We start from the raw sequence: 21,869 nt of genomic DNA on the forward strand, positions 1-21,869 counted from the left end.
CTAGTTTATTGGCCTGCAGCTATGTTCCACTTCATTTCAGCACCGTAGTGCAAACTCAGCATTTATCTCTCTACACATATCTTGTGCGCCACGTTTCATACGACCACTTCCTGTTTGTCTCCATGGCAGCAGAGTCGAGTCTTCCTGCTCTTGATGTCAACAGTACAGGAAACCAAATGCACAGGGTGCATATATATCAGAGCAAGATATGTGCTAAAATATAAACTAGAGTTTGAAATGTAACTACTTTTTACATCATATTAACATAAACTCTTAATGCACACACACACCACAGAGGTGTTTAGGATAATAAGAAGAGCTAACACTGAAATAACACACACAAAGTAACCAAGTAAAGTACTTTGCTGTCATTTTAAACAGGAATTCTGTTAAAAAATGTAAGAGATAAAGTGTCAAAAAGGTACACAAGAACCTTCCCCATGGAGGATTTTACTAAAGTTCTCAAATAGGCAGAGCTTTCCGATGCTTCTCCCACCTGTTTGAGGCTTCATAAACAAAAGATACACTTTAACTTCACTAATCACATTTGAACAATGGGCTTTTATCAACATGTGCTGGAAATGATGTAGTGTAATGAATATAATAAATTGCATGTATTTCTACACATAAAAAAATGTTTTGTGCTCAGTTTTAGTTATACCCTTGTTAATGCACTCGTTATTACAGGCAATGACTTGCGGAGGCTGATTCAGAAGCAAAATATCATTCTTACAAATTCAGTGACACTGTTGGACAGGTTTACTCAAGGTTACAGATACAGAGATTGTGTCCAGTCGGTCATTTTTTGGTTTGTAAGATGTCCTCACGTTGGTGAAGTCCCTACAAAATAAACTGACACATCTGCCCATCTTAAACTGCTAGCTCCATCATGGAAACTGTAATAAATATAACTAATCCATTTCTCCACAATGTCGGACATAAAGAATATGTTTTTTGGTGATATGGCAGGCTGGCTCTTCACCAAGCATGAGGACTCATTATCTCTTCTGTCTAGAAAACTAAATTATCAAACGGAAAATACCCTTCAAATTGTCTATGGACTTTCAGACAAACAGTTTTGTTCCTTTTTGAAAGGGACACTTTTAAAGATCCTACTTGTGTTTGGTTGCATGTTATTATTTTATTGTTGATCTGCACATAAAAAGCGAGCAGGGTTGTGTAGATCTCGATGCTATTTAAAGACTTGTAATTACCTGTTAAGCACCATTTTGGCCTTCAGAAATTTTAGGCAGACAGCCATTAATTTAAACACCCTACACTTTATCAGTGGCTACGAGTGTATCTGGATGGAGTCTGGATGAAACAACCTTTATTCTCTCTCTCATGCTTTCAGCGTAAAGCAATAAAAATTTACATTATAGTTCACTTTGGATAAGCATTTGGTGGTCAAAAAAAAACAAAAAACCCTTGACCCAATAAACGATTTTTCTATTCATTTCGGCTGAGCCGTAATTATATACGTAACAGGCTGGTGTTTTATGGCATCTATTCATAAGTGGTATTTGCTTTGTAATTAAGAAACTTCACATCCCCAAGTAAACAAATGAAATACTGCTCCACACATATCAGTTTGTTTTTTATATCAATACCTGCACCATTCAATGGATAATGAGTAAGCTATTCTTCAAGTTCAAAAGAACCTAGCAAAACATAGTATGTGTTTGTGTAACCTAATGGACTTTCCCATTTCTGGAAGGAGGCCAATGAGCAAAGCCCAAAGGTCGGGTATGAGACTTTTTCTTTGTCTTCCATCATCCATCAAAAAGGCAAGCAGTAAGACATTTTTGCTGTAAATACAGATGTTGGATGTTATGAAACACTTGCATTTAATAATTTAAGGCCTATTGTTTAGTCTTTTGCCTAAAAGAAAGTCTTGCAAAAGGCTTTTGTTTTAGTCTTGCCAAAATGTAGCATAAACCAAAACTTAAAAACAGTTTGCAGAGTAGAAAAAAAAATCTAATGTACAGCATCATTTATGATAGTAGTCAGTTCTGCATTATGTACGATAACCAAAACATTGTGATAACAGCATTGAAATTTATATACTCAGTAGCAGCCAATAATTAAGTCAGGAACTACTGATGATAATGCAACAGTCTTTCTCCAAAAAAAAAAAAAAAAAAAAAAAAAAAAACATCCTGTGAAGTATTTTTTGATACGAGAGCAGAATAACCAGACTGCATTAATGAACAGATGTGTAGGTGTTTCTAATAAAGTGGCAGATGGATGTATATTTTAAAGCTACATTCAATTTTTAAACTGAACGTGGGTTTTCTCGGTTTTATGAAATAAGGAAACTTTTTTTAAACAATCAGTTCCAGTAAATTCCCTGTACCAGTCAGAAATGGCTTGTCTGAGATCAGCAGTCTATACCATCCTAACTTTCTCTACCCACTTGTGTCTGACTTCCTTAAACCCTGCTTTGAAGCAAATGAAAGAAAAACTGTTTCAGCATCTAGCAGAGATAAATCAGCAGAAAAAACAGGAGTCTAGCAAGCTGCATTGTTACTAAAAGAAGCAGTGAAATTACACTTTGTGTTTGCTTAAACATAAAGTGGAAATACATGAATGCATAATCAAATCTTTTTCATCTTTAAAGCAACAAAAAAAAAACATACTAACAACATGTGGGGAAAAGGGGCAGATAAGCTAATTCAATAGCCAGAAACAGTGCAAAAAACAGGAATAAAAACAAAAAACACAGTTCAAATATCTTCATTACATGGCATTTCTGCAGAAGTGTTACTTTGTCCTTTGGCTCAGTCCCCTCCAAAAGTATTGGAACAGCAAGGACCATTTGGTTTGAGATCAAGGATAAAGAGAATTTTAGCTTTCATTTCTTGATTTTTCATATCCTAATGTCTTAAACAGCTTATGATAAGTTGTTTCATCTATGTTTGAATCTGATATTAGTTTCTAGGCAGCCAAAGTATAGAAGTGTTCACCTGCCTAGTGCACAATGACACAAATAGCCGGCTACAAGAAGTTAATATCCGACTTTTCGGCTCCACCAATAAGCAACCCGATAATTAAAACAACCTCTTATTATGGAACCAAATTTACTACTTAATTGAGGGATCTGTTTACTGGTTTTTGTATTTTGTTGTGGCTAATATCTTTTTTAAAGAGAAGTTAAACATTTTTGGAAGTTCCATACTCCATACTACAGATCTGTATCACATATAGCAACTTCGGACTGATTTCTAATACAAGCTAATGTAAACCTGACTATTTTGCCCAATGCTGGCTATTTCTAGAAGCTACTTATGCAATCCAGACACACGGGGCATCCCTCATGCCGGAAAAGACTGTCTGGGAATCATGGGAACGAAGAAGAAAAACAGATTACGAGGGAGCAACAAAAACAGCTTAACTCTCACTACACACTAAAATACCCAAAGCCTTTGATCACTTTATCTCCCTGTTGTATTTAGGCTGGTGTTCATACACCTCCATAAAAGAATGCTTTTATTATGAAGATGCGTTTTAACTGCAAATATCAATAAGATGTCATTTAGGATTTTGCATTTTCAACACAATTAGTGTTTCAAGCCCCAGGGGATGTGATTCAAGATCTATAAGTAAACATTTAGCAACAGTGGATTAAATAAATGTATCCCACTAACTTGAATTTACTTATTAAATTCATTAACAAATCAAAAATCTGTCAGATCATATAAGGACTTAATGTAGTGTCTCCCCAGCAGTGTAACAAACTTGTCAACGGTGCTAGATCTAATAGAATATACACTGAATTAATATACAAGTTTAAAGACATACTGCATTATTGATATGACGATCTAACAAAGACTAATGCTACTTTATTTATTCCCTCATCCCCTGCACTAGGTCAAAATTCTCAGTGTTCTTCCTCATCGGTGACCCATCATCTTGCAATTTCCCATCAAATTCATTCTGACCCTATAATTACTGGGGTTGATACATCTGCGTTTACTTCACATCACAGCTTACATGTTTGTGTCTACGTCTATCTATGTATACACAGCAAACCGTATGTCTGAAGCTTTTTCAGCAACCGCTGCTGTGTTGTATAAAAGGGCAGTAGTTATGAATAGGAGTGAACTAAAACACTACAGCCACAAGATGTTCAAAATGACCAAAATGGAAATAAAGAAAACCCTCAAGGTTATTTTCTAATCAAAATTCAGCAGGCTTGAATCTCTTCTTGTATTGCTACTACTTATTTACTTATTTGTCTGAGTTTTTTTTTATCCATAGCAAGTAAGAACACACAACAGCATGCATAATTCATCAGGGTGATAGATGGTGCGCAATGAAAGATCACTAAAATGAGGGTGAAAGAAAACAACTACAGTCACCGGCATCCATGCCAATACAGCGCGAAAAATGTGTGTTAAATGATGCCATCTTCAAGAAATAAATAAAGCTTTGTATTTCAGTCCATAAGGCATTTTACTCTCCAAATTCTTAAACTCCCACTTTGCAAGACATTCAGAAACATCAATGCTAAACTGTAGTACAACTCATTTCTGTCAAGAAAGACAAAAATATCATATAAATCAAGTTTGTTTGTTTTTTTAATCCATAAACAAGCATTCTAATAATTCAGTGACCTCTTGTTAACAAAATAAAATGCTGAGAGGAGGAATAAACATCTGCCAGTTGAATAAATTGTAAATTCTAATCAGTACAAACAATGCTAGCACAGCTACGTAATTATGGAGTATATTCACAGAGTTGCCTTTTTATGAAGTACTTTAATATGCTTGAAGAACACTTTCAGTAACATGAAGAGCTCATTCATATCAAAAGGATTTAACCCCATTTACCAAGGGGTACAACGTTTCAAAAACACACAAAAACATACTGTATATAGTTTAGAAATACACAATTTAAAAATAGTAAACTTAAACACTAGCTATAGGTTGAGCATTATAAAACTCATCGGTGTTAAATGACACACAGGAAACACTTTGGTAAGAAATAATGTACCAAAATGCCCTTACAGGAAACCAAATGCTTACTCATTTGTGCTTGGAACTAATACTATATAAAAAGAGGACATGAAATACTCAGTAAACTTATCAGAAGTCATAGGGATTTGTGCTCTAATGTTTTCAGTGTGATTTAGAATTTAAGTATTAATTATTACTTTAATGAAGTATTCAATTAATTACTTAAACACAAACATTTAATCCGTTTTTTTAAACCCTGAGGTATTGACTGTACCTCAAATAAAAGACTTCCCTTTTTAGAATACAAATACTGTGAGTAATGTTTATGTAGTAAAACCCACTGTATCAGATACTGTGGTAAAATAAGATCAAAATCTTTAAACTATGTAACATGACATCCATTCTAACAAAAATGAGAGCAACAAATGGTTAAAAAAGCACTAACTATGACTATGCCTGAAACCAACATACCTTGCTACTCCATATATTTATGGCTATAGTTTACAGACGAATACATTTGAAGATTGAACTTTATGATTATATATCTGTAGTGTTCAGAGTAAATCAAACATCTCCGAGTGCTTTGTTGGTTGCTAGGTAACAGAGGCAAAATTGATTATTGACTAGTATGGGAAAGATAAAAGTGATGATGATGTGAAAAAGATCAAATATCAATCCTCGGGTAAAATATGATTTGCTTGATATTTGATTCACTAGAGGAATTTGATCTTATCAAAGGACTACCACAGCCACAGGTGGACGGATAGCTGCTCAGAAATCAGCTGGACGGGACACACAGAGCTGCAGGCTGAAACACTTTCACAAGTTGCAGGAAGAGAAACCAAAACTGCAGGTAATTTATGAACTTATAAAATAGTGTATAAAGAACTGACTGCTGAATAATGATTTACACATGAGAATTATAAGCACTCTTTTGAAGCAAGCTATATGATGTGTTCTAAACTTTTCACAGACATGTTACTAGCCTTTTATTGACATTAATATCTGGAAATTAGAAACAAATGATCAATGTGTTAGTATGTGTTGAACACTATATGTGCTTTTGGTTAAAGATTTGATACCTCAATTGAGTCATTCATAAAACATCATACATACACAATGTAACTATTTACCAACTCAGTACTATTATTTTTTGATCATTAATTCAGCTGACGTAACAAAAAAGCTCAGGCAAGCATTGCGATCCATCCAAATCAGAACTACCAACTCGGTAATCATGTAAATAGACAAAAAAAATTTTTTAAGCTTAAGAACACACATTTTATATCACTAGGACAGTTTCTTCTACAATAAACAAAAGTAAAATAGTGTGCTGAGAATGAGAAGAAGGAGAGCACGGCGAGAAGCTCTATGTTATTAATAATGCTTACACTATGTATTTATCATTATGCAACAAAATGGCCCATCACGAAACCAAATGCTAACACAGTCATAGTCTCCTTGCTAAAAATACTGATTCATTTGTAACCGATCTGTGGATAAGAATAGAACAGCAGATAAAATTGTACCTAGAATGTGTTGCTGGGGTGCAAAAATAAATTCTCAGCAATGTCTAAAGAACCTAATTTTGGACACCCGAATACCCAATTCAGAGAAGAACTGCCTGCCTAGTTCAAGGCTGGAAATCTATGCTAACTCCAATAAACCACTGTTTAGAACAATAATAAGCAGAAAACCTGAATGCAAATGACCACAAGTTCTATTACCACTGACATTTACAATATACAGTGCATTTGCCTATTATTATCTACCTGTTCATTATCATAACCTGATCAAGTTCCTTACTCCAGTGGTTCTCGTCCCTCTTGTGTCTGGTTCGGAGACCCTAAATGTTTTTTTACCCCAGTTCAGATTCACGAAATCATACCATAACCTCGGTTTTTCGTTAAGGAAACATGAACTGCAATGAAAAACTGTGTAACTTGTCTGTGTAATCTGCTCCTGGTGTGTAATCATGTTACATCACTACTTCATGCTCACACGTCTAACACATTCTTACAAGTGTGGAGTAAAAAAAATGCTCAACAAACACACAGAAGAACATGGCATTGCTTGACCAGAAGTAAACAAAAACAAACCATGCAACAACTGTCAAACTTTTTAGATCATACATGTCTTTTTCTATCACCTTCAGCACTGAATGAAAATGTGATCAATTCTGTCAACAAACCAGATTCATTGTAAAAACACTTCACAAAACACTTTCCCGTAGAAATCAGAACAATTAAGGGGTTATATTATATGTCATTTGATGTGGGAAGACTTGTTAACACCAGCTTGTACTGTGTTGTATGTATTCCTGTTGCATGGAACGTTGCATGGAACGAAACGACAGCATCAACTATCCAAAACAGGAAGCATCACACAACCACAAGAGTTTCTAGTTAGCAACTTAATAATAACATCTAAAACTCACTAATCTGTTACAGTAGAGTCCCTGATAATTCAGTACTTACCGAATGGTTGACTCCCCACATCAGCACACTAAGCAGAGGGTCGCTGGCTCGAAATAGCTTCACTTTCTGAGCCACGAAATGTTTTTTCTTCGTTTTCGTTTTGCTCGCCAGCGATGCAGCCATGCTACTGGCCGTGGCCATGTCACTTTCTGCAGCAAGAAATTAAATCTCACACCCAGTCCTTGTTTTTTTTTTACACCAACGCCTCAGAGTTTCTAACTGTCTCTCAGTTAATTGGCACTTGGCATAGCTGTCCAACCCAACTCACCACCTCGGATAATCTCAGCTCTTCACACCTAATAGCAAGCTGCAGGGACAGTAATTCATAAAAAATAAAATATTCTGCTTTAATAACTAACTCTGTTTCGTATCTAAAACAAGTCGCGAGTTATATTTCCAAATAAGAAATATAACTCCAGCTGTGGGCCAATAACTACTTACCAGCGAGACAGTTTAGCTAGCTGCCTGGCTAGCTACCAAGCTTCTACATTAAATTAAGCTTAAGCACACAAATTTAACGCGAGACGAGTTAAACGAAATCTATCGCTACAAGGTTGTGCAGCCGAACAGAAATCAAGCGTGCACTTTTTCATTTAAAACGGTGTTACGTAGCAACAGTAGTGCAACTCGGTCGAGTCGGCGCTATACTGTTAGCATGTAGCTTAGCATAACCGAGGAAGAGACAGCGCTGACAAGCTGGCTAGCAAGTTAGCAGACAGCTGAAATTATTCTCAACGCCTTCTCGTTAATGATTGTCTGTCCAGTCCAGTCCAAACGGCAGGTTAAAAATAATTTCCTAAAAAATCGCGTCCCGTGTCTTAAAACGTATCAGTCGTTAAGCAGCTATAAAAAAAAATCAGTTCGTGTAACTGAACAGTTAGCTAGCGTTTCCGGCACCGCTCTGCTCTGCCCACTGACAGGCCGCGTCCCAAACCGCGCTGTACTCTCTGTACACGTGCACTACCAACGGTATTAAATAGTGACATGTACAGGCAGTGTAGTGCACGTTACATCCGAAACAGCGCGATTTGGGATTCAGCCACAGCTTGTGGTGGGAGGAGGCCGAAAGAGGTTCCCAAGATTGACACACTTTCTACGAAACGTTGCGGCAAAAACACGTTTCAGACATGAAATTTGGGGCCTCGGAAAAATTCCTGAATGATGTCTGGTATCTTTATGGTTAAGTATTCATTCATGGTTTTTTAAAAGATGTTGACATATGACTTGACTTTCACTACCAATATGACAGTCTCTATAAATTCACCATCCTCTAAGGCAGACAACATTACAATCATAAGGATCCCTTGGAGAATTTTGTTTATTAACCATAAAACCCAATTTTGTAGAAATATAGGTATAAAACACTGTCTTTTCTTAGTGAAGTCCACTTAATTGGCAGCAGATTATAGTCAAGAAATAAACAAGGCATGTTGTGCAATTATAGAAAAATAATCAACGATGCTATATACCAACACCAGGACGTCAGGAAAAGCTTTATTCCTAGTATACAAGAGCAATTACAAATATATTTTTTTATTTACTTTTATTAAAGATGACATACATTTTACCTGTGTACCTGCAACAAGAAAGATAGAGATACGTAGATATATAGATAGAAACCTACATACACAGATTGTATTTGTATATATATGAACAAATTCTGTCCAACTTTTCACAAATATTGAGAGGCTTCTTTTATAACTTATATCATACTTTTGTCAGCTATAAGTTTTTCCCACAAAAGATTCTCTTATTTCTGTTTCTTGCAGTTAAAAAAAAGGCAGCTTGGATGCAGTTATAAAGGCAAAATATATGATATATATAAAATATAGTAAAACTTATTTAAGAAAAATAATAATGCATAAATTATATATGGATAAAATGAAACTGTAGTTAGTTTACCTAAGTCTTTTGATAGAGACAGGAAGAGAAAAATATCCTGGAATCCTTACTGACCCACACTCAGCTATTCAGTAATATGTTCATCCTTGATCCATGTTTTGTAACTTGTTTTGAATAAAAGTGTCTGTTAAACAAACAGATAAATCTCAGAGAAGGAAAACCACTTCATAAGCCGATTTCTTGGCTGACCTTTGTATGGTGTAACTTCCTGCATTTAACAAAATTCATTTATTGTGGTTTAAAGAGCTCTTCAGTTACTATGTTTATGCTGTGAAAAAGGCAGTAAAATGAATGTGATATAAAACAATAGCAAACCTAAAAAAAAAACATGCCTATGTGAGGTCTAGGCACAGCTGAGGAAAAAGCCCATTGAAGTGGCAGGAACAGCTGCAATCTGGGATTTCACTCAGTAATGTAATAAGGTCAAGACCAAGTTCACAATGGTGGACAGGTGGAGATTGGTGGGCTTGGGCTTGCAGGGATTGAATAGGGAAGAGTTACATTTTTGATATAAGCCCCAAATGGGTCTCATAGTAAATATAATAGAAATAAGATGACATCAGCAGCAGGACTATGCTAAATATATGCATCTGTACACATGGTGGAAATGTAAGCACTTGACTAGTCAATGGGTCTGGATATGTTTTATCAATATGTGTCTTGTAGCCTGCCTACCTACTTTTATTATTTTATTATCCCTAATATTATACAAATATAATATTAAGGGTCTAATAGCAGAAAGGCACCACAGTGCCATCTACAGACCAATCCGTTACCTAGCAACCGTACAATAGATTCAAGCAAACAGAACTGTTAGCTAACTTACTTCCTGCTGGTAATTATCGTAGTTTGATTACACTTTTTATATGAATTTAGTATTCTAAGAGTGTATTTATTTATTTCTGTGACAGAATTAGCATTCAATTCATTCTAATCTGTTAAAACACTGTTCTATACTGTCTATTATCTTGACCCAGGTAATACGTTCATTACAACACATTATTATGAATAATAATAATAGTAATAACGTTATAAAAATATAATATATAAATTATAAGAAGTACAGTAAGTGTTTTATAGCAGAAAGGCACCACAGTGCCATCTACAGACTAATGCGCGCGCATCCGTTACCTAGCAACCGTACAATAGATCCAATCAAACAGAACTAAACGACAACTGTTAGCTAACTTACTTCCTGCAGGTAATTATCATAGTTTGATTACACTTTTTATATGATTTTAGTGTTCTAAGAGTGTATTTATTTATTTCTGTGACAGAATTAGCATTCAGTTCATTCGAATCTGTTAAAACATTGTTCTATACTGTCTATTTTCTTGACCCAGGTAATAAGAAGTGCATTAAAAACCAAGTGCCTTTATGACAGAATGGGGAAAAAAATAAAGAAGGAAGCTGAACCACAACCCAAACAAGGAGTGAGATATCTTCTACTTCGTTAAATTCTTATTGATATCTAGTATATTTGTAATAGTTCATTTTTTAACATATATATTTGTAATGAATTTAGTTTGAAACTCTGCCTATTGAGAGCAAGAATGCTGCAACAGTGATTCTCATGCTTCAGTCTCCTGAGGAAGAAGTGGTTGTCAAAGCCCTCGAAGCCATTTATAAGTTTGCAGAGAAAGGTCTGCAAGTAAAAAACATGCACATTATCTTACCTTGAAATTGTTCTATGTTGGTCTTTATGTATGTGTGTTTATGGTTGCTGGTGTTTGTTCTAGGTGATGAGAACAAGAGCTCTCTGATGGCTTTAGGGGCAGTGGAACCGCTAACTTGCCTTCTAAAACATGACAGTAAAATTGTTTGCAAAAACGCTTTCATGGCTCTGGGTGTCATGGTTTCAGACAGTAAGTCAGTTCAGAAATGTCTTTGAGTGTTTGTATATTAAATACACAAAAATGCTAACATGATAACAGATAAGTTAATCTCTCATAATGTCTCTTGTTTGCATTTACACAGAGGATGTCAAACGATTGATCAAGAAACTAAATATAATTCCATCTATCATCACCAAACTGGCACCAGAAGGTACTGTTACATTCTGTTGTGTGTCTGTTTATTTGTCTATCTGTCTGAATGTATGTCTATCTATGAGTATCTATCTGTCTATAAGTCTGTCTAAAATCAGACTTATTTTTTAACTACAGAAGACGTTACTGTTCTTGAATTTGCCACTCTGCTTTTGGCACATCTGTCTGTGGACATGACATGCAAGGTTCAGATTTTCCATAATGATGGACTGAAACCTCTCCTCACTCTACTGTCCAGCACGGATCCTGATGTAAAAAAACAATCGGTGGAATGCATCTACAATCTTGTTCAGGTACACCAGAGATTAGTAAGATTTCAGTGTAAGTTTTAAAATAACTGTGATGTCTAGATGCACTGACACACAAACAGTTCAAATCTAGCACTAACCCTTAGGACCATTAGGAAGATCTAACTAAATCCAGCAATACCTGTGATATGGCTTATTTATTGCAAAATAATTCACATTTGTTTATGTTAGGTGATTATTCTCTGTAATATGCACATTATATTCTTACATTATTATTTATTTATAGAACAAAGTGGAATTCTTGTATCTGATTAGTCATTAGTGATTAATTTTGTTTAACCTCATGGCACAGACAGTAGTTCTAGCTGTAACATTATACTAATGTACTTTTTCTAACATCTTATTGTTTCTATAGTAACAATTAGAAATAGAGAGGGAGGCTGATAAGGAATTACTGTTTATCTTTGCAATAACATTGCTGTTATGACAATATTCCACCTCATGACCCTCAACATGTTATTGTGCCATATCACATCACCCCAAATCTATTCATATTACAGTTCTTTTGTGTGTTGCTTCTAAGTTTTAATCACCAATAATAATTAAAACACTTAAATAGCACTATTATATTTCTATATTTATTTTTTCAAAATACCATGATAGTGTAATTTTCTTAACGGTTCATTAGAATTGGTGGATAAAGTATGATTTTTAAAAGTGTTGTGCAGTTCTCTTTGAAAATATTTGCCATTTATACATCAAAAATCACAAACATACAGGTCCTTATAAAGTATTTCTTACTATGTTACTATGAAGGCAATAGGGGAATATATTAAGTCTAGTGTTTCTCTTTTAAAAAATTATAATGTTATGTTTTAAAAGCAGCAAAAGGTCACAGCAGAAAAAAATAAATAAATAGGCCCTAGGGATCGATATTGATTTTTGATTGATCGATTATAAGATATATTTAATGTATTTATTTTAAACTAAAAACCTTTGTATTTATTTAAGTCAAGGATATTTGAATTTAATTGAAGTTAATCATTAAAATACTATTTTGTGCAAATATCTAAAAATAATAATACAAAACATTCGCATTTCATATCTATATGTATAAGTAATTTTTGTAATGTGTATAATCAGTAGTTTTCTCCATTCTTAGGAACTTTCTAGTCGGGTTGCAGTGCATACATTTAACGGAATCCCTCCACTGCTGGAGCTGCTGAGTTCTGAATTTCCCATCATTCAGCAGTTTGCTCTGCGCACCCTAGAGACCATCAATAAGGACAGAGACAGTCGAACAGCATTCAGAGAACAAAATGGATTTGCTCGAATCCTGGAGTTTCTCACAAAGAAAGTGAGCTTGTGAACCATAAATTGTTATGTGTTTAAAAACAATCACAGCTTGTTTTGCTGTATAACAGGAATGGCTATATCCAGCTACTGTGTCTCATGGAATGTGTTTGGATATGAGATGAAATGAGTTTGGATAGAATGCAGTGCTTATGTGAATATTAGATCATATAACCATGGTTCTGATCTGTTAATCATATCATTCTACCACAAATGTCAATAATGTAATTGCTTTTCTTATATATAATCACAAAAAGACAGTTTTTTTTACTGTGTTCTTATTTTGCTGATGTTATAAATCACCCTGTCAATCCTGGTAGGAGTTTAGTGACCTTCATGTGGAAGCTCTGAAAGTCATCTCAAATTGTATGGAGGACACTGAGTCCATGCAGCTGATTCAGGAGAATGGAGGCCTGGAGAACTTGCTGCAATTTCTCATTACACCCACTGCTCATGATATCCAGGCTACTGCGGTTGAAACTATCAGCAAAGCAGCGCAGAGTAGTATGCAAGCACAAACACTAACAAAATACTTCTATATAAAACCTACTACAGTACCTGTAGACTAATCCAAGATGACTCATCAGTTGAAGAGTTAATGAAGAGAACCCTATGATGAGTTGGAATATGTATTCAAAATTAGAACAAAAGTTCAGACATATAATGTGTATCACTTAACTTTTACAGATTTCTCTGTAAATTGCATGCTGGTGAACATTTACCTTCCTTTTGCTTTATCAGTGTTGTATTAAAATGCTGTGCTGCATTATCTAGGTGAAAATCGAAAGATCCTGCATGAGCAAAATGTTGAAAAGGCCATCATTGAATTGCTTGCAGTGGAGAACGACAGCATACATACTGCTGTATGCCAGGCAGTGTCAGCCATGAGCGAGAACCTGAGCAGCAGGGACACTTTCAGACAATTTGGTATTATCTTTCCAATTCCCCAAATGCAGTGGATAAGCTAAGAGAAGTTCGATGGGGTCTATGTTTTTGTCAAAAACGAGCACTGATTTGCAAGAAAAATTGAGCAGTGATTAAAAATGTTGTATAATTGTTTTGGGAAGCAATTTCTTTTAGTAGTGTAGTCCCCAGTGTCAGTCTGTTCTCGTACTTGTAACTGACAGTGTTGATTGCCACAAAGCAAACTTTGAGTGTGTGTTTCAGATGGGATCAAACTTATTGTGCAGCTGCTAAACAGTGAGGGAGATAGGGTAAAAGAGGTTGCAGCAGAAGCCTTATCAAGCCTTACCCACGCAAACCAGCCAAATGCATAGTGAGTGCATGTTCAGAGACACTACATGTTGTCAGTAAGACTAAAGCAGCTCTCTACTGCAAAGTCATAAACATTTTCAGCTGAAATGTACAAGTTAGAATTTATGTTGAATTTGCAAGTGAAAAGGGACTGTCATTGAACGGGGCCTTGTGGTTGGATTGTTAGTTTTTTATTTACATTACTACAAGTAATGTAGTAAAGTAATGACTCGTCATATATGTGTCAAATACACACACTTCCTGTAAGAAGTAAGAAAACAGTTCTGTTGACACATTTATGGTTGTGATTGCTGCTTGATGGGATGTGCACTGCATGATGGTCTAGGGTTAGGAGACAATTAACCTATTGAAATGTTATTTCAATTTACAAAAAGATCCAATAACCCCTTTAGTTGTAAAATAATTTCACAGGCTCCTTCAGTGCATATTTATTTTAAGAAAATGATCCTGCTATTAACATGAGGCCTTTTTCATTTCTAAACTTTCCACCAACAGAACATAGTCACAGACACACTATATTCATTCTGGACCCCAAGGAGACTGCACCTTTTCTAAAAAGGTTTTAGGAAAGTTTTATTACTAAGGTATAATAATGTTGCACTTTTTGTCCTCTCTCACTCAGTGCTGTTTATGAAGCGGAAGGAGACAAGCTTCTTGTCCAGCTTCTACAGAATGGCTCTCCTCCAGCAGTAGTACATGCAACAGCTGTTCTGATCAACATGGCATCACAGGAAGTGATCCGCTCTCGCATTATCTCCCACGGAGCCATCCAGGCATTACTGAAACCCCTCTACTCCACTGATAAACACACACTCACCAACGTCACTCAGGCTGTAGCTGCACTCACTTGTGATGCAGAGGGAAGGGCTGAGGTATAACTCTATTGACACTTCACCACTATACAGAAAACTTTACTACACTAATGACTGGCATGCCCTTTTGAACAGCTGAATATACTTTACTTAGAACAACTTAGAACAACACTCAAAATGAATGAAGAATCCATTGATCATAATCAGTCAAATCATTTATGATCCCTCAAAATGAAATTTGAGAAAAGACCATATAGGAAATTCACAAAACATAAAACAGTAACACAAATACCACAAATATGGAAATGCATTCATTCATATAAAATAATAACATACACATTAGATAGCATGTACTTCTAAAAAAATCTTTCAAATAAAAGTCTTTTTCTTCCTTTTTTTCATTTACTCATTCGCCCTCCCACCTGTGCACACACTCCTACCATCAGGATTAGACCTGATGTTACAAGAGTTGTGCATGTGCATGATTAAGAATTTTTTTTCTTGGTATAGTTAAGAAGTGTTGGAGCTTTGCCACAATTGGTTAATCTCCTAACATCCAAGTATCCTGATGTTCGGCGAAATGTATGCTGGGCAGTGACTGTGTGCGCGACCGATGAGCCAACAGCCACAGAAATGTGCAGATTAGGGTAAGATCATATTTAACATTAATTTTCATACTAATATACTGTATACTGTAAAAATTATCAGGTGACAGTTTTCCATAGCCGTGATTACCCCCCCCACACACACACACACAACACAATATACAGTATAACTAATGTTTAAATCAAATTAGATTTTTCAACATATGAATGCAGTGGTACTTGGAATAGACTTGCCAAGCAACTTGCCAAGGGAGAGGATGGTTTGACTCCTTGTGTTTAATTTGTAAAACCAGCAGAGGGCATTAAAGCTCAACTATTAAAATACTCTAGTTCAGCACTCTTTATTACAGCTAATCATGCCTTAAATTTATTATTGTAAATTCTGCCAGCATACCCTTTACTTTTCCATTACTTCATATCAGTCTTATTTTGTTTTCTATTCATGCTTTAAATGCCTGTTGCATTGGTACTGCAGGGCTTTGGAGATCCTCCAGGAGATCAACTCCTCACTGAGCCGTAAGAATAAGTTCAGTGAGGCAGCCCTGCAGAGGCTCTTGGATAGTAACCTCTCTCTAAAATACAGCCTTACAGGATGTCTCTTCCCTACTGATATCACTACTGATGGGTTCTATGATCCAGGACAGGTAAATAAAGTTGTTTCAGTCCAGATACCATGAGTCCTCCTTGGGTAATAAAGTCATCTTCCCTTAGGCAGTCAGATTACTCAACACTCTGCTGTCTATCAACACTCACCTGGGTTAGTCAAACTCCTAACACAGTCTGACTAGAAAACATTGCACCATGTACTTTAGAAATCTGTGTATTTTTGTCCTGTGTGTTTACTGTCTCGCACTCACACTGCTGTGTATTTGCATGTCATGGAGTCTTGTGTACTGTTGTGTTGCCCCACGGTTTTGGAGAAACAATATTCCATTTCACTGTAAACAATCTATATAGAGGAATGACAGTGAAATCCCCTTGATTTGACTTGATGAATTTTTGGGCAAAAAAAGAATACACATGTAGTAGATCACCAAAGCATGTTTGGTGTTTGAAGTTTGTACATTTATTTTAGCACAGGAGCATCCAGGCTTCTGTGACATACTTCTCTATCTTGTTGAAAATCATTCTGATACATGATATCATGCATTTGCTCTATATATTTGCTTCAGATAACATTAAACTCATTCATTCAGGATCCATAGTCTTTCCCTGGACCAGGTGGGAATATACACTGGATGGTATGACAGTCTATCACGGGTCACACGAACATGAAACTGTAAACTAACTGAAGTTCAAAAGAAAGCTATATTATCTTCTGCTATCTTCCAGCCCCTATGATATTAGAGCTAAGCTATTAAATGCTATGTCATAAACTGCATCTGTATCTAAGATACTGTACATTATTAAACAAGTGAATATGTCTTGTAACAGATATTTACAGTAAAGATCTCAGCTGTTAGCTTTTCAGAAGCATTTAACTCTAATCAGGATCATGCCTGTTATATTTCCCCTCATAGACCAAAGATGGTCAAAGGATTCCTGGTCTTGAAGATATAGCAAAGCAGGTTATCAATCAGCGCCGAGCAGTCATAGCAGTTAATGGAAACCCCCCAGATGAGTATGTCAATGTTTTTGATATGAATTTGGTTATACAGTAGTCTATAAATGCATGTATGTCTGAACGCATTCCTCCTAGTAATTCAATGCTGCCATAACGTTAGTCTAGTGACAGCTATGTTGTAGATGACATTTTAGGTTACTAAATCTCTGTGTTTGTCCAGTGCAGTTTCACCACTGTATGTTTTTTTTTTTTTTTACATGGCTTGTGATTTCAGTTCAAAACATCAACATTTAGTTGTCATCAAAAGAAGTACCATAGTAAAATATGCCATAGTCATAGTTTCTGACAGATGTGAGGCAAGAATTTAATATCTATAAATAGAAATAGAAAAAAGAGCCATTAGGATCGAGCAATGCATTATAAACTACTTGGCCAGGGGTATGTGGCCACCTGACCATCACACCCATATTTACACCTTCCACAATATTTTTCCACAAAGTTTGAAGTGCAACTGTAATGGCCATGTGTCCACAAAGCTTTGGAAATATAATATATTAAGATATTACGAATAATAAAAACTGATATGAAGCAAACAAACACAATCAGAGTGTATTTTTTAAGCCACTTGTTTCCTTTAAGCCACTTGTTTCCTTTAAATACCAAACAAGTTAATTTGATCTTCAGGTTTGTTCATCTGTCGTTTTGGGTAATTTGTGCTTTATTTGGGCAACTGGTGCTTATACTATCTATTTTTAGTTTTTCCTTTAAAGGCATTTGAGGGAAGAAAAGGAACATTGGAGCATCGCTGTTGATGATGTGTTACAGATGTTTCAGTGAAATATGAACTCCAATGAAAAGAAATACTGCAAAAGAAAACCCTGCTAAAACACTTATACCTTACAGTTGTGTTTCTTGATAACAGAAACCATAACATATGGTCCTTTTTTTTTTACCTTACAGTTGTGTTTCTTGATAACAGAAACCATAACATATGGTACCCTTTTTTTGCTTACTTATAATTTGTTTAATAACTTTTGATTTAAGTATTGTGGGTGCAATACATGGAAAATAAAATTACACAAAATAAAATGCCTGGAGTATACTCCCGTTTCTCTTTTTTAAAACAAGCCAATTTAACCCTCTAATGATCTAATTAAAAAATATTTTATGTTTATTCCCCGAATTAGTATAGCATTTACACCACAGTGGAGGTGCCATGATGGCCATGTGCCCTTTTTGTAATAATTATTATAATTAGAAATATTACAGTAACTGTCATACCGCTTAAGTTGTGGAAATGTAAACTTTATGGCCTCTGTTTTTGTGCTTTTTCTCAGGACAATTACTGATTCACAAGAGAAGGGGCAGCAGCAGAGTCCTACAGAAAGTCAGATCTCGACTGTAATGAGCAGCCAAGGGAGCGTCAAAACAACTAGGTATATAACTGCGTATGTTTGTCTCTTCATTTAAGCTTGCATGTGTGCATACTTCAAGTTTTGCTCCTCCTTCAGCTTTTATTTGCACAACCAACATTCCTGAAGTCACACTCTGGGTGCTAGAGTAATGTATTTACATACCTGATGAACTACACCTGATGAAATGCTAATATTTTGCACTACAAAGTTCAAAGTGGTACAGTAGCTCACATCACTGAACACTGTCCACAGAAATAGCTGTGCATTGTAAAACCTAAAATATCTGGCATTTTCTTTTGCTCCTGATCGGTGTCCTTAATGTACCTTCATTCTCACATAATCTGTCAGCCATAAGAGTATATTGGAAGATATAATAGAATCACTTATGTTACCTTGTGCCGGGTGGAAAATCCCAGTGGCTCTTCATCTCACCGAGTTACCGAATGCAAACATACTATTCACATTCTCTCATGTCTTTCTATATTTTTTAGTAAATCAAAAGCCAAAGCGGGGCAGGAGGATGAGATTCAGAGTCATGACAATGAGTGTAAACCCCAGGAGGAAGCAGTAGTAGAAAAGCCATGGACACTGCCATATGATGCTCAGTTGAATAATCTGATCAAAGAGACCTTCAAATCTGTCTTGCCCTTACATGATGAGGTGGAAATGTACACTGCCGTGGCAAAGTGAGTTCAAAAATTCCTAACCAAGGAATAGAAAGTCTTTACATGGTTGAACTGTAAGATTCATATGGATTTTGGTAAAGCCAAATGTGTGATGAGTGGTAAATGTTCCGCTTAGGTTGGTGTGTGATGCAATGGGAGGGCCAATTGATATTGAGCAACAGTATGATTTTCTTTGGGAGCTTCACCTGAGTGAGCTGAAGGTTGAGATGCAGTCAAACATCATTCCTATCGGCAAGATCAAAAAGGGAACCTACTACCACAGAGCCTTACTCTTCAAGGTATTGATTTAATCCTCTATCCCTTAACAATCCTGTTTTATTCCTTATGTCAGTCTAAATGTTTTAGCAGCAAAACTACTATATAGAAAACATCCCTGGACAAAAAATTGTCACAGTTTAATTTACTTCATAATACATGGTTATGCCTCCTACCACCTTAATAATAGCACTAACTAAGAATTTCACTATTGCAGTGAATTATATTTAATGATGCTCCATAGAGATGGTGGTTGATTTGCTCAGCATATCCATAAAATAAGTTAAATATTTTTAATACATTAATAATTAAACAAAATATGAAATTACCACCTGACTGCTGTAGGGACTGATTAGGTCTGGGTATTCCCAGCTTTGCTTACATATTCACACAAGGGGTTTGTATCCCAATGTAAGTTTTATTTTTAAAAAGCCAGACAATTCAAAAGTGTAACACAAATTAAAAATTGAGACTAAGTAAAGTAAACAGCGAATAGAATACACTATGTAAGGACTCAACCTCAAACTAACACAGAACTGAGTCAAGGCCAGTAGAGTTACAGATAGTATGGTGTAAAAGTTGAGTGTAAAACTTGAGTGTCTGTAAAACTTGAGTGTCCGGGCTTGTTGTAATTTTGAAGAGAATAGTTATCAATATAAATGTGAACGGACATAGTGACCGGCCTTGAGGTTTTTTTATGGTGCTGAGGATTTTAGGAAATGGAGTTAATGGGTTTAAATGAGGCTTGCAATGAGGAGACAATGAAATGTTAGTAATGATAACAATTACCAAGATTTTCTTAGCTTAGAATCCAGATGCAGAATCTGACAGAACAAATGCAAAGTAAAATTTACATTGACGAGGACAAGCTTGTTAATCATAACAAGTGTTGTAATTTCTCTAACACTGCTGGATTTTTATGCAATAACTATTTCTAGTGTATTAACACACTGTGGACTACAGGTTTTGTCAGACAGAATTGGCTTGAGCTGCAGTCTGGTGAGAGGAGACTACAATCGTGCCTGGAATGAAGTTCTGCTCCCCTCCACCACCACAAGAGCTACTGGATTATACCCTCATCTTCAGACTTACATCATAGATCTTATGCACAAACCTGGAACCCTTATGAAGTGTGAAACACCTGCTGCTGAACAGTACCAGACAATCTAATCAAAACACATTGGTTTAAAGTTTATAGCTTTTACTATGGCCATCTTAGCTTTATACTTCATATTTGTTCTCATGACCATAAAGATAATCCTGTTCAATCAACAATTAATCCTTCAACTGACTTGTACTATGTTTTTATAACTCACAGATATTAAATATCATTGGTCTTAAAGGATAGTTTGCTTACTAAATAAGACAATAATGTGGTTTGAGGAAACTGTGTAATAACTGCAATAATAAATGCAGTTTGTATGATGATAATCTGGAAGTTATATGTGCCATCATCTATAGCACAACTGTACATACAATTTATTTTTCACTCTTTTTTTTCTCTATTTGTATTTTCATATGTGTATTTTTTTTATTGTCTGTGTGTTGTTGTCTGTGTACTTTAAGTGTATGACACTTAGAAATTCCTTGGATCTGATTCTGATTCTGGTGTCCTTTACTTGTAATAATAATTCCAGTAGAAAGGACTGTTGAGATGCCATCTACATTTGAGTGAACAATAAATAACATTTGGTGGAAATTTCACTTTCATGGCTTATTTTAGTCATCCATGTAATGTGTGCATTAAGTCAGCAAGTGCTGTAAGATAGCAGATATTCCTCAAAGATGTTCTGTTAACTATTTAGCTAAATGTTTGTTTACAGACCATCACACACATCTGTGGAACTGCTGCCACAAAGTTTGAAACACACAGTTGTATAGGATTTTTTTGTATTCTGTAGCATTAAGATTTATCTTTACTGGCTCAAGGATGTCTGACCATGTTCCAGCATGACAATGACCCTTGGTACCAATGCAAGCTCCATAAAGGTATTGTTACAACCCAGTCTAGGGTTAGGCTGCACAGCGTTACAGCTCGGGATTCAGTGATTGGATATCTTTATAAATACCACAAGAAACCACACAAGGTAGAATTTGTAGGTAAGTGTATCCACAGACAAATATATATATATATATATATATATATATATATATATATATATATATATATATATATATATATATATATATATATATACATACAGCCAACAGTACACAGTCGTCTCTTCAAGGTGGGCCAAAATAATAATAATTAAAAAAGGCTAATATAGT

The 21,869-nt window shown here is 35.5% G+C and overlaps 2 protein-coding genes across 6 annotated transcripts in view; one reads left to right on the top strand and one right to left on the bottom strand.

The window, feature by feature from the left end:
• Positions 1 to 8,365, bottom strand: part of pip4k2aa (phosphatidylinositol-5-phosphate 4-kinase, type II, alpha a) — a 25,941-nt gene extending 17,576 nt beyond the window's left edge. Inside the window, exons 1-2 of one of the 2 annotated variants that reach the window (XM_027173772.2) lie at positions 7,877 to 8,365; positions 7,436 to 7,742 (exon numbers count right to left, since the gene is read on the bottom strand). In XM_027173772.2, coding sequence (XP_027029573.1) covers positions 7,436 to 7,576 — 141 coding nt within the window. In that variant the 5' untranslated portion in view covers positions 7,577 to 7,742; positions 7,877 to 8,365. Of the gene's footprint in view, positions 1 to 7,435 lie in introns of both variants that reach the window. The other variant, XM_027173763.2, reaches the window with a different exon arrangement.
• armc3 (armadillo repeat containing 3) lies at positions 5,677 to 21,302 on the top strand. 4 transcript variants are annotated; one of them, XM_047808472.1, is made up of 18 exons: positions 5,677 to 5,811; positions 10,681 to 10,770; positions 10,863 to 10,980; positions 11,077 to 11,202; positions 11,315 to 11,383; positions 11,503 to 11,678; positions 12,796 to 12,990; positions 13,307 to 13,490; positions 13,761 to 13,913; positions 14,154 to 14,262; positions 14,884 to 15,133; positions 15,584 to 15,720; positions 16,154 to 16,322; positions 17,199 to 17,299; positions 18,580 to 18,678; positions 19,149 to 19,343; positions 19,459 to 19,621; positions 20,562 to 21,302. In XM_047808472.1, the coding sequence occupies exons 2-18, from the start codon at positions 10,723 to 10,725 to the stop codon at positions 20,766 to 20,768; spliced, it is 2,499 nt and encodes an 832-aa protein (XP_047664428.1). In that variant the 5' UTR covers positions 5,677 to 5,811; positions 10,681 to 10,722; the 3' UTR covers positions 20,769 to 21,302. The 4 variants fall into 4 exon arrangements, with proteins under 4 accessions (XP_047664428.1, XP_027029535.2, XP_027029550.2 ...); XM_027173734.2 differs by lacking the exon at positions 5,677 to 5,811 and adding an exon at positions 8,478 to 8,614; XM_027173749.2 differs by lacking the exon at positions 5,677 to 5,811 and adding an exon at positions 10,153 to 10,172.
• Positions 21,303 to 21,869: the final 567 nt, after the last annotated feature.

This window comes from Tachysurus fulvidraco, chromosome 25 (assembly GCF_022655615.1).
Source record: "Tachysurus fulvidraco isolate hzauxx_2018 chromosome 25, HZAU_PFXX_2.0, whole genome shotgun sequence".
NCBI lineage: Eukaryota > Metazoa > Chordata > Actinopteri > Siluriformes > Bagridae > Tachysurus > Tachysurus fulvidraco.